This window comes from Berghia stephanieae, chromosome 4 (assembly GCF_034508935.2).
Source record: "Berghia stephanieae isolate SIO BIC M18660-M18661 chromosome 4, UCSD_Bste_1.3, whole genome shotgun sequence".
Classification (NCBI taxonomy): Eukaryota; Metazoa; Mollusca; class Gastropoda; order Nudibranchia; family Aeolidiidae; genus Berghia; species Berghia stephanieae.
This window is the reverse complement of record NC_088363.1, coordinates 25,865,424-25,878,579: the sequence shown is the minus strand read 5'-3', so window position 1 is coordinate 25,878,579 and position 13,156 is coordinate 25,865,424. Positions and strand designations below refer to the sequence as shown.

General features: G+C 35.3%; 2 protein-coding genes across 5 annotated transcripts in view; both read right to left on the bottom strand.

The window, feature by feature from the left end:
* LOC144970314 (uncharacterized) overlaps nt 1-11,624 on the bottom strand; it is an 83,463-nt gene extending 71,839 nt beyond the window's left edge. The window contains exons 1-2 of one of the 4 annotated variants that reach the window (XM_078909817.1): nt 11,452-11,621; nt 10,778-11,101 (exon numbers count right to left, since the gene is read on the bottom strand). The gene's annotated coding sequence lies outside the window, so the exon portion shown is untranslated. Of the gene's footprint in view, nt 1-10,777; nt 11,247-11,451 lie in introns of those variants that run through there. The other 3 variants (XM_078909818.1, XM_078909819.1, XM_078909816.1) reach the window with 3 other exon arrangements.
* Nucleotides 6,657-7,115, bottom strand: LOC144971731 (uncharacterized). The gene has a single exon (XM_078912804.1). The coding sequence runs from the start codon at nt 7,113-7,115 to the stop codon at nt 6,657-6,659; it is 459 nt and encodes a 152-aa protein (XP_078768930.1).
* Nucleotides 11,625-13,156: the final 1,532 nt, after the last annotated feature.

Below are 13,156 nucleotides of genomic sequence, written 5' to 3'. Positions count from 1 at the left end.
TGTCGGAGTCCCCGGACCGTATTGTTTGCTAGACCATATGATTATTGTCACAATTTGTCTGATTCATTTTGTTCTCTACAGCTAAATGTGTTTATCTTAAACATTTGCCTAGTCTGAGATGTATAATGGAAGTACACACGAAGCAACAAGCTTATCATTTAATTTGTCATAGTTTTCAACTCGACTCTCCTTAAAGAAGTAGGTCTTCTGGAGAGAAGGCAACTATTCTGCTCCAATAATCCAGATGAAAGAAAAAATAAACTTGAGACCAATTCTTTCACTGAGGAAAATCTGAAAACATATGGATAAGTAGAAATCTACAAAACGTCTGAGGGACTATTGAAGCCTCTCTATGATGTTGATCGAATAATGGAACTATTACAGCCCTTGAGAGATAATCGAATGTTGCATCTGTTCCACGAGAAACAAAATATAATTTGTTATAAAATGGCAAATCGATTACCTGCAATCAGATATAATATTTTCATGTAGAGTGTGAATTCAAGGGGTTTGGGGTTCTTTTTAATAAAAAATCAATAATGGTTGTTGGTAAATATCACATTATAATCCTGTGTTTACAATAAATTAACTGGGACTGTACACTTTTTATTGGTTTGTTTTTATAAATGTTATTCCGGCTTAAAAGGGAAATCCGTTTAATTCATTTGCCAAGTATATTAAATACGTATTAATTTGAGGTAAAATTAAATTCATGGAGCTACACAATTACTTCCAACTACTGAGCTATACTTCCAGAACTTGTATATATATATTTTTAAAATTCAAAATAATATAATGTCAGAGCATACACATATTAATTATGGAGCCACAGAATTTTACTTCCAACTTCTGAGCTATACATATATTTTTTAAATTCAAAATATGATGTCAGAGCATATTATATTAATTAAGGATTTCAAAGCATTTGTTTAATCCTTATGAATGAAATGTGTTGATTCATGCAGTTATTTATAAATTTAGTGATAACTACCTCACTCTGCTAACGGGTCTGCTCCATACAATATTGTATGTTCATCATCAGAATAATTGATTCAACAATTACCCGATATCTCCCCCTTTGTATACACATAAACGTGGCATCAATGTTTGAGTAATATCAGTTTAGAGGAAGCAGGAAAATAAACAATTTTATATATGTCTCGTCAAACAGCTTTTTGCTTATACGAGTTTACACTGTTTGACTGAGAGATGATTAATGTTAGAGTTAGAGTTACAGCGACAAAGAGAGCACACAATCCTTTAAATTGATAATAATATTCAAGACTGTTCTAAATTAATTTCAAGCTGAACAATTTTTTTAAATCAGAAAATCTGAACTTTGACAATAAATGATTAAAAAATCGTAATGAAAGGCAAGTTCGATATGTTAACAACTCACCAAAGAATCAACAGAGCAAGGACGGCTCAGTTCATCTAAAAGATAAGGTGCTGCTTTTAAAAGATAAAAACAACACTGAAATCCAGGTTGACGATGACAGACATTGTCAATCATTGTTTAATTCATTAATCTTTTAAAAATCCACCCAAAACAACAAATGATTGTAACTATGTTGACCTGTCAAAAAGTAGTGTTCAGAATCCCTCTACAATCTGAGCATGTAACCAAAACCACTAACCGACAGCGTAACATGTTAACATGGCTGGTGGGTTTATTTTTCATCAAATAGACTCATTGTAATTGCAAAAGTTGACTGGATTACAGGATAAGACATCAAATTCAACTCATCATCTTCCTATAAATGAACAAATTTGAATTTGAAAGCGTTTAGATGAGTGACTATAAGAAAATGCATACTAAAATCATGCTTAAGTTGATTATAAACTGAACCCCCCCCCCCCCCCCCCAAAAAAAAAAAAATAAAAAAACTAAAAAAAAAACACAATGAATAGCTTCTACGACTTAGGTAAGCTTGTACTTCCAACAATAATGACAATACTGCTTAACTAAAACTTATATAAACTGGGGGACGAACATTTATAACACAAGATATAATAAATCTATTACATATGAATCGCAATAGAAATAAACCCGACTGGAATAGTGTATAAAGATCATTCATCGAATTATTCCACTTATTTACTACAGGATGTTTTATGTTAGCACCAATCAGAGAGAGAGAGAGAGAGAGAGAGAGAGAGAGAGAGAGAGAGAGAGAGAGAGGAGAGAGAGAGAGAGAGAGAGAGAGAGAGAGAGAGAGAGAGAGAGAGAGAGAAAGAGAGAGAGAGAGAACAATGTGGTGAAAGGGGGGACTGCCCACTTACCCTTGAAGTCAATTTACTTTTGCCCCCCAAAATGTAACAATAATTTTTAAAATAAACACATTTTGAATTCTTTATATTAAATTGTAGTTACATTTTCTTTTTCTAGGTATGGAATAGAGTTAGAGAATAATAATGGAATATCCAATAGACTTAGCTCTATTAAAATAATAGCTATATTAAATTATGTTAGTATTTGTATTATATTATAATACGAATACTAACATAATTTAATCTGTTATTTTAATAGAGCTAAGACCAGCAAAACAAATACTGCTTTTTTTACCAAGTGTCCTACCTAGCTCATCCAAGTATATATGTACATTTATACCACACATTTGACAGAAGTTGCCCGGAGCCCGGAATTTTTTGCTCCAGACCGGAGTTTTTTCCGGTGAAACCGGAGTTTTGGCATCACTGTCTATACCCTAGATCAGCAAAGGCACTGACAGCTTATACTATTATAACTTAGAAGAAATGGAAAAATTCTCATTTAATTTGTTTCAAATATTGTTGTCAAGATAGTTATCCTTGTCTCTACACTGTCAATGACAAAATATCTTACAACGGTTTCGAGTAAGTCTATTCGGAAGGTCTGATAAAAGATTTTTGAATAATGACCTATTTCTGTAGTCATGTTATGTTGTTATCACCAATGTGCAAGCCATTGCGACTGTGCTTCTACTAGAAGGTCTTTATTGTTTCATAAATCAACACAAACGTGCTTCGCCTAGTCAATCCTTGTTTTCATTTTGAGGGTCAAATCTTCCATCAGGTGTTATTTACCCAGAATATTGTAAGCTTTCCACAGGCTTAAATTTTTTTCCTCCATGACTTAGTATTTTAAAGAACATTTCTATCTGTAGTTCTTATTCAACCACTATGCATACGGTTTTGTTGACATTAACTTCTACTATTTATATATAACCCTTTTTAGAAAATGTTTGTGTTTTATGTTTTTAAGGGTTTTACGGCACTTGCAACACATTTGGGTTATATCAGCGCCAGTAAAAAGGAAGAAAATGGGATAGTAAAAAGTTCTAGAATTACAATTAAAGCACCAAAGAGAAAGTAAGACAAAGGGGAACTGGGAACAAATAGGGATCAGATGTAGATTCCAAGAGCACACTATCAAAGCACTTAGTCTGAGATCACCTAATAAGTCCTATCCGGACACAAACACAAAGTCCAACAAAGAGGAATACACTCAAATGCTTACATTATAAATTCAAAATAACAAATATAATAATACATAACAGAGAGATGATTTACATACAAGGAAAAAAAATATCATCTCCAAAAACAATAACTACGCATTTGACTGTTTCCCTCCCAGCTAGGACTCCAGCCAGGGCCAGGACAAACCAAGTAATCTCATTCCAAGACAAAGACAGAAAGCATGTTAGAAAACAGACATTATTAGGGGATAGAAGACTCAGTATGTACCTCCCTGCCCACTATGGGAGGTCAGGAACCCCACCCAGTAGAAAATGTTTCTTGGATATGGCAGTAAAGTACATTAGTGTTGTTGCTATTTTACAAACATCAATTGATTTACCTCTTATAAATTATCATTATCCTCGTCATGAAATAAAACTGAGGCACAGTGGTATATACTGAAAATGGGGAGTTACCACATTGTTCGTTGTGGTGAGTGGGATTAAATGCACAGGGGAAAGCAAGACAATTTTACGGATAACCACTAGGTAGTCAGCAATTACCTCGCCCTAACAAGAGACTGTCCTGGTGAGTACTCAAATTGTAAGCTATCCCTGTAAAAAAGAGGCTCGTCCTAATGGATCGATACTGCAAGTTTATAAGGAAAGGAAAACGAATCTAAAGATGCATTTTAAATAATTGTTTTGAACTGATAGTTCCAAAGTTTGAAATCACATCACCCTTCTTTGACTTTGACCTCTCATGATGATACAGTGGAACCTCCTGATAACGACATGCCACGGGACCAAGTTTTTATGTCGTTATCCGGAGGTGTCGTTATTTAGAGGTTTCCAAGATGGCGGACAAAGTGGGCGTGGTAAGGCCCGCGGGATCAGTTTTTATTAACATTGACAAAACAAACAAAACATTGTAGTGTATTCCTCTTAGAGGGTTCTTGTGCGTGTGTCTGGATGAGACTTTTAGGTGATCTGAACTGAGTACACTGATAGTGTGCTCCTGGAATCTACATCTGTTCCCTATTTAAACCATTCCCCTTTGTCTTACTTTTTCTTATGTCATTTCAATTGTAAATCTAGAATGTTTTTTACTATCCAATTTTCTTCCTTTTTACTGGCGCTGATATGACATAGATGTGTTACAAGCGCTGTAAAACCCTTTAAAACAAACAAAAACAGGTAATTCGGACGCTGCAAGTTAGATAAAATTCCTCCTCCTCCCACAAAAACACTACTACTACTACTACTACTACTACTACCACTACCACTACTACTACTAGTACTACTACTACTACTATCACAGTTACCAAGATTTTGTGTTTACTTGCTTACACTAACATTTATACCTTGGTTTTTATTAATGCATATCAGCCAAGATTCGTCAAAAAAAAGCTGCGTTCTCATTGGTTTCAAAAGCTGCGTTCTCATCAGTTCAAGCAGGAATCGTTTTTATAAACTTTGAGTACTCATACTCGGTATTTTTAGTATCAGATATCTACGAAAACTGCCGAAAATCGCCAAAATGATGTCGTTATTCGGAGGTTTTATCAAAAAGTGCGTCATTATTTGGATGTTTTTTTTACTGATCTTAAATAGAAAAAAAATCGGGACCACGGGTCAATGTCGTTATCAGGAGGTTGTCGCTATTCGGAGGTGTCGTAATCGGGAGGTTCCACTGTATTCATTTTAACTTGCAACTTTATTTTGGAGAGGGGATGGGATGTGGGGAGGATTATACCCCTTTTTAAAAAAATAAATAATAAAATAAAATAAATAAATAAATAAATTCCCTTTATTCATCCCTAAGGGGAAGTTTTTCTTTAGGGTCTATTCCAAGGGAAGACTGGAATAACCCAGGCGTTAGCCGCAGTGCAGCGCCGCAAATTGAGCTAAGGCTAGGTGACTTGCTCAAGGGTAGTCGAACTTGGTACCTTTCAGGTACGAAGCAAAGACTGTACTGCTGAGCCACGCAGTCCCATGATAATACATGGAGTTTGTTACTGGCACACGATTGAATGTAATGTTCCCAGAACTTTATTGTAAGGGAATGGACGAAATATGTTACACAAGTTCTACTTCATTATTATTACCATTGCCCAGTAGAAAGATTGGTACTACGGCCTCTATCATTTCCTGACAATGTGGTGGGACCTTTGCCTAAGAGTAAGAGTATTTATCCTAAGGAACACACAAGCTTTAACTTAGATGAACAAGATGAGAAAAAATAACTTCATTATTTTTCAAAAGTAATATTAATCATAATCATTACCACCATTAACGTAATATTAATATCATTATCACCATTATTATTATCATTAATATTCATATGCCAAAACGATAATTTAGAGGCCAATTCTTCACTACGGAGACAACTGCTGAAGCATGGATGACAAACAAAATGACAAAAGCAGCCATTATGTAAAAGAGAGAGAGAGAGAGAGAGAGAGAGAGTTTAAGAGAAATACACCTGTGAAATATATTTCTCGTATCTCACCATTTTTTACTAACACACCAAACTCACAAACCTTTTGGAAAACCACTTATTTATATGTTTTTTTCACCCCGACCCCAAGATTGTAAAATTAGTTACAATGGTTTTCAGCACAACTTCTATGCTTTAAACCAAAAAAGAATGCATGAAAAACAGTTTTAGCACACATGTCGTTGGGTGTATTTATCCTCATCTCTCATGCTCACAATCATCCAGACCTGCTTAAGAGCAACTTCCTCGCCCCCCCGTAACGAAATCCCAGTCTTCCAACATAAATTTTTAAAAATCGTTGTACCTACAATTTGTTAAACATCTTCAGCATAACAAAGCAAAAGTCAGATCATAAAAGTTAACTAATGAAAAATCGGTGATATCAGTGGAAATATTTTAGGCAGGATACACAAGTCGTTGCCCAAATTGTGCAAACATAAGATAACAGATATTGCAGTATTCACTTCCACCTAATACTACACAGCCTTCATTTTTGTTTTGTTTTTAAGTAAGCAAATCAAAAAATATTTTCCCTCAATATTGATTGAATGGGACTAAAATAAAGATGTTTACACTGAATATTCTAATATAGTATAATAGAATAGAGTGTCCAGCGAATTAGGTTTTCAGTGCCATTGCTGATCTAGGGTATGGATAATCCTTTGCAGTTATCTCAGTTTGAAGGGGGGGGGGGGGGGGGGGGGCTCAGCTAAGCTGAATCAGTAGTTTAGACAGAGACTGTCAAATTGCCTCTGGAAGGCGTTTAGGTCTGGAGCTTCCGCAACTGAGATTGGAAGATTGTTCCATATATCAATTACTCGCTGGCTAAAGAAATGTTGTCTGAGTGATGTGTTGCACCTGGCTTTGTTCAATTTATATCTGTGGCCTCTGGTGTTCCTGTGAGCAAACACAAATAATCCCTTCTGGACATCGTACAGGTCGTGCATAAATCTATACGTTTCTAGCATGTCGCCTCTGATACGCCTATATGCCATATTGGGAATTCCAATCATTTTCAGTTGTTCTTCATAGCCTTTATCTTTTATGCCTGGTATTATCTTTGTTGCTCTGCGGAGCACACATTCTAACAGCTTCTTGTCCTTTTCACATTTGAGTGACCATACTGAGTTGCTAAATTCCAGGTGAGGCCAAACTAAAGCATAAAAAAGCATTCCCATGGACTCCAAATTGAGAAATGTAAAGGACCCTCTAATGAATCCAAGGATTCTATCGGGCTTATTAACTTGGGTCTCAATGTGCTTTGAATATTGAACTTCAGTGTCAACGTTAACCCCCAGGTCTTTTCCAAATTTAGATTTACTGAGAGCTGTCGTGTCATTTCAGTGGTGATTTCCCATTTCATAATTAAGCTGAGAGTATTTCTTTCCTAGATGAAGTACCATTCATGCACAGCCCAATCAACTAGCTTGTTAATATCTTTTTGCAGATTGTCCTTGTCGCTCAATTTGTTTACTTTGTTGTATACCTTGGTGTCATCAGCGTAAATTGAACACTTGGATGAACTAGATATAGATAAGACACTAGGTAAATTATTAATGAAAATGACAGAGAAGAGGACTGGTCCAAGGACGCCACCTTGTGGTACCCCGCTGACTACTGCAGCCCAGTCAGATACTATGCCTTCACTAACTCTCTGTTTTCTGTCTACAAGAAAGTGTCTAACCCAGCTTAAAGTATCCCCCTGAATGCCATATGTTTCCAGCTTCTCAAGGAGGAGTCTTTGATGTGGGACAGAGTCAAATGCCTTAGAAGCAAAGTCTAGGTAGATTGCATCGATTGATTAATCTTTGTCTAACATTTCTGTCCAGTCGTTTCTTGTCAGAGGTTGGTAGAGCATGAACGGCCAGAGACAAAGCCATGTCGACAATCTGATAATACTTTCCATTACTTTGCAAATAACAGAAGTGAGACTAACAGGACGGTAATTTCCCGGATCGGTTTTATCTCCTTTCTTGAATAGTGGTGACACTTGAGCCTCTTTCCAATCAGATGGAAGTATACCAGAATCATGTGAGTCTTGGTACAGTATAGCTAATGGTTCAGAGAGTTTGTCTGATAATGAGTGCAGTAAGCGTGGGTAAAACATATCAGGGCCAGGTGATTTGTTCTGGTTGAAATTGTCTAGTTTATTTTTCAACATTTTGTCTTTAGTAAATTCAATATTTGCCAATACACTCCTCAAGGATTTATTTTTCACATGTAGGTACGTTACTGAGATCTTCAATTGTAAAAGCAATAAAGCTAAAAACTTTTTAGGCTTTCTCTTAGCCATCATCACAATTGATTCCTCATAATCCTTAACTGCTGATCTACATATACTCTTTGCTTGATTCCTTGCCTTTGTGTAGCGTAAAAAGTCGATGTCTTCTCTTGTTTCTAAATATTTCTAGCTTCTTCTCCTTGAGTGAGCTTTGCTTTGACTTCATGATTAATCTAGTTTGGTTTAGTTACTTTGACTTTTTCTGGCCTTTGGAACGTGAACGTCGACTGCTGTCACAACTTCTTTTTTGAAAATACACCAAGCCTCTGAGACCTGAAGATTTTTTATCTTATCCATTAAATTTGCAGTTATACTGTAACTGAAAGACTTTACAATAATTACTTTCAAGGGATTTTGAAAACTAAAAACTAAATCTACACAATTGTGGGACCTGGCCATTGAATTTATTAAATAATTATTGACACAGTGATGTTCAATCATTGGAATTATCAGTTTATTAAGTTTGAGGTTGAGAAATGAAGTATTAGTATTCGTAAGTGACTAACCAGCGAGTCTCGGTATTACGGTATTAGTATTATTATTCTTTCTCACCGTCATCGTTCATTTGCTTAATCTAAAACCCTAACGTCAATTGTTCGTAATACTGATAATCATATATTAATTATATTGCCAACGTCGTTATTTAAAAAATCATTCCATTATGAAACTACTATAAATAGACCTGTAAATGAGCTCTATAAAAATTGACTGAAACTCTTCGACAAACAGAAGATTCAATTATTTTTTTTTTAAATAAGGGCATCATTGGAGAGGAGAGTGATAAATACAATATATCAAAATAGTGGGTGTTATTTCTTACTGGAAGTATGACTGCCATAATTTGATGTAGAAGGAATGCTAATAAGCATGTCATTCATATAGGTAAAGATGACTTCATCAAAGTTATATTCCTGCCTCTGGAAATTTTTTGACATAGAAAAATAATCACCATTATCATCTTTAACTTCTAGCCATGACCAATTGAATTTATTCCTCACGGGACTCACATCTTTATCGATGCTCGACAAGTCTGAATGGCGATCCACGAACAGCTCAGCCATTGTGAGAACATTAGAATAATGTAGCAATGAGCAAACTTGATTTTCAATCAGTAAATGACAGAGTAAAAAAAACTTAAATAAATATGACTTCAGGCCAATACACTGAATTATTAAGTAGAAGTGAATTATCAAGAAGAAACTTCGGCAGGCGTAGCGGAAAAAATCAAAGAATCGAAATGAAGGTAAATCGCCACAAAACAGCAAGCTCGCTTGGGCTTGAGCAAAATAATGCCAGAAAACGTCCTGATTTGCACGGGAATTAATTAGGCTACTTACCATTGTTCCTTGTGATCAGGTACTCAATCAGTGAAGAAACGGTCAACCAGTTTATTTACAACGTGAGGCAATCAAAATGTGCTTGTAGCAATCTATCCTACCTTTCGATTTGAAGATGTCTACATAACGGACTTGCGGCATTCGCAATTTACTTTATCATAGTTTTGAGACTCGAAGGGTAAATGTGGTCAATTTTGGCTTAGATGAAACAGTGAAATTTATCGCTCGGTGGCTCAGTTAAAATTGGCTACAGTTGGGATCACGACGGATTGGAAAGTGAAAAAATAATTTTACGAAGGATGTGTGAAAATACCCAGGGAAGTGTTCAGACACGCCTTTTATAAAAAGCGTTGCTTTGTCTTGGCAATATATACATCGTTAATATAAACGGTCCCCATGAGCTATGCGTGGCGTAGCGCTGTGGAACACTCCTAACTATTTTACGGTCATTCGACGATTTGTGAATTCTTTCTTTTTTTAAATATTTGAATTTGACAAATTGACTGATTTCAGTTAATTGACTGAGAATTTACAGGTCTATATAAACTAGAAATGATCACTTCGCCTAATCACTTGGAGTGAGTGTGAGTGAGTCAATTTGTCAATTGATGAGCGTGTATTATTATTATATTTAAAAGTGTTAGTTAGTGTTAGTGTTAGATCCGTCTAGAGATTTTTATTTTAAAAAAGACATTTTAAATAAACTTAGATTGTTGAGCGAGAAGAGTTCATGAGTTGGCATTTGCCTCGCCTTATAATCATGACTTGAAATTGAAATGATTGAATGCGAATAACTACTGCTGGTGACCGTCAACCAAATCCAAAGGCAAGAAAGGTAGGCGGCAATGGCCCATGCTGCTGACTGCTGGTGACCGTCAACCAAATCCAAAGGCAAGAAAGGTAGGCGGCAATGGCCCCTGCTGCTGACTGCTGGCACTTCATTGATGATGATGAAGCAAACAAATCTTAAGTTTTCTAATTACAAAAATTAATTTACATTCATCCATTAGAACATTGGACATATGAAAACTTTCCAAAATAATTTGTTTAACTGATAGCAGCAAACAATAAGGTCAAGGCCAAAATATACAGCTCAACTTCCAACATCATTTTTTATTATTTGACAACCCTACAGCCTACACAGCCTACACACACTTGGGCTTTTCAACAATGTTTAATTAAAACGTTCCAAATGAAACACAAAAATAGAACAATTACATACCATCTGTTGTTATGAAGAAATTGAAATACAGTATCCATTAGTTATTTGTGAAATCATAATGTGTTATGGATGAAAAACACAAATTGTTTATTTAGATTTTACGATGAGTCTCAGTAGCCTGCCCGAATTTTCTGAAAATCAACTCTTCTACCTTTGCGACGAAAGGTTCAGTTCACTACTGTGTACTTTTCTCGGCTCTACGAATTCTCCAATACTGTGTTGTTCTATGTTTTGTCGACTAAGAGTGTTTCAGTTCATTTGCTTCCTCTTCAAAACTGAAAATCTCATTCATTTGCGTATGAATTCATACCTACAAGATATAATCTTTTTAAAAAGTGTAGTTCATTACGTTATATGATACAAATAGAGACGACAACATGACATTTATTACGAATTTTCAATAGTCGATACCAACAATATTAGATATACTTGTAGTCGTTATTACACAAACCTGGCGGAAATGAAAATCGCAGGAGAGCCTAGGCTAGAGAGGTGAGAGAGGGAGAGAGTAAGAGAGAGGTGTGTTTGTTTTGAGAGCTTGATAATGGTGGATAAGATTAGATACAGGACATTTTTAATAGCAAAAAAGAACGATCAACTGATAGAGAGGCTGAAGCCTGATGTGGACCACAATAATGAAAATAATAAAGAAATGAATAAAAGAAAGGCAATACAAAACTTGAACGTTTCGAGTACGTATCCTTCGTCACCGACGTGTACTTAATTTGTAGCCTGGTAACCCAATTCATTAGGGTAAAATCGGGCCTAATTTCGCCGTTTTTTCACTGTCTCACTTCTGGCCTGCCGTGGGAGGCCAATTTGCCAATTGGGCAATCCAAACACTGACAATAAGTTTACCTGGCCAATCAATTATTTTTTTGTGAAGTGTTAACGTAGATTTATATTGTATTTTATTCACAAAAGTCCTTTTAAAACTGCCACTGTTGTCGGGTACATTCGCCGCACGTCGGGGAACTTCGCCGCCACTGGCGGGTAACTTCGCCGCGAGATTTTGTACTTAGTTTTTCTCCCTACAAGACAATATGAGGAACAATTTCCATTTCTTAAACTCTTCTTGTCCTCAAATCTCTCTACATTATCCAATACTGCAATATTAACACATATTTACTGGCACTTGAATCGAGTGTAATGATGTATGTAAAGTGCCTTCCTGTGGATACATTACAATGCCAATCACAAGATCATAGCCTGCTGCCCATCCATACCCGAGTCGACTGATTTGTGGTTATTAAACCCACTTACATATTTATTATTTACTTTTCTTAACTTAGTTATATTTTAGTGCTAACGCACAGCGTCTATTGCACACTAAAATCGTCTTTGGAATAATTATAGTATGATGATAGTGATGTGCGGCGAATTTACCCGAGAGTACCGGTGAATTTACCCGAAATTATAGATTTTTGAAATATTGTGTTACAATTTTTAGAAATATTTTTCTGATGATAATATACACTGATAATGAAAATAAAATGGATATGGATGACCACAAAGTCAATACAACATTGATTTTGTGACCAGGGCCTTCACATTCAACTGCACAAACTAGGGGAACGTTAGTGTAGGGTTGCCGTTACAATAAAAAAGTCAAGGATGTCACAACATCTTGATTACTACATGTCATTTTGAAGTGCTATAACTCTTAAAAGATTTCTCATTTGCTTCCTTCAAACTGAAGCAATACGTACATTCACATCTTGTCTTTTGAATATGGACTATTCCAACGTGAGGGGTGTAAGGATAAATGTTCACCAAGCATTATTTCTTGGGGGTGGAGGGTCGCGGCGAATTTCCCCGTCGGCGAACTTACCCGATTCTACCCTATAGGCTCATTGTTGTAGCCTAATGGAAATCTAAAAAAAATGACGCATATTGCCCATAAAACAATGTTAAACTAGGAACATAATTGGGTTGGGATTCTGATCTGCATAATATGTACACGTCGTTCGTCACTTAACAAATGATAAGTAACAATGCAAATAAACAAAATTTTAAAAAAAACAAACAAACAAAAACAAAAACGGAGACGTTCATGTTTTATATAATAATAATTATTATTATTATTATTATTATTATTATTATTATTATTATTATTATTATTATTATTATTATTATTATTATTATTATTATTATTATTATTATTATTAATTAATAATAATATCAGTATTATGGTTGTTATTATTCTTATTCTTATTATCATTATTATTATTATAAATATCATCATAATCGTCATCATCATCATCATTATCATTGTGACGATGATGATGATGATGATGATGATGATGATGATGATGATGATGATGATGATGATGATGATGAAAATATTCACAGTGGAATGACCAAACATTTAAATCACTG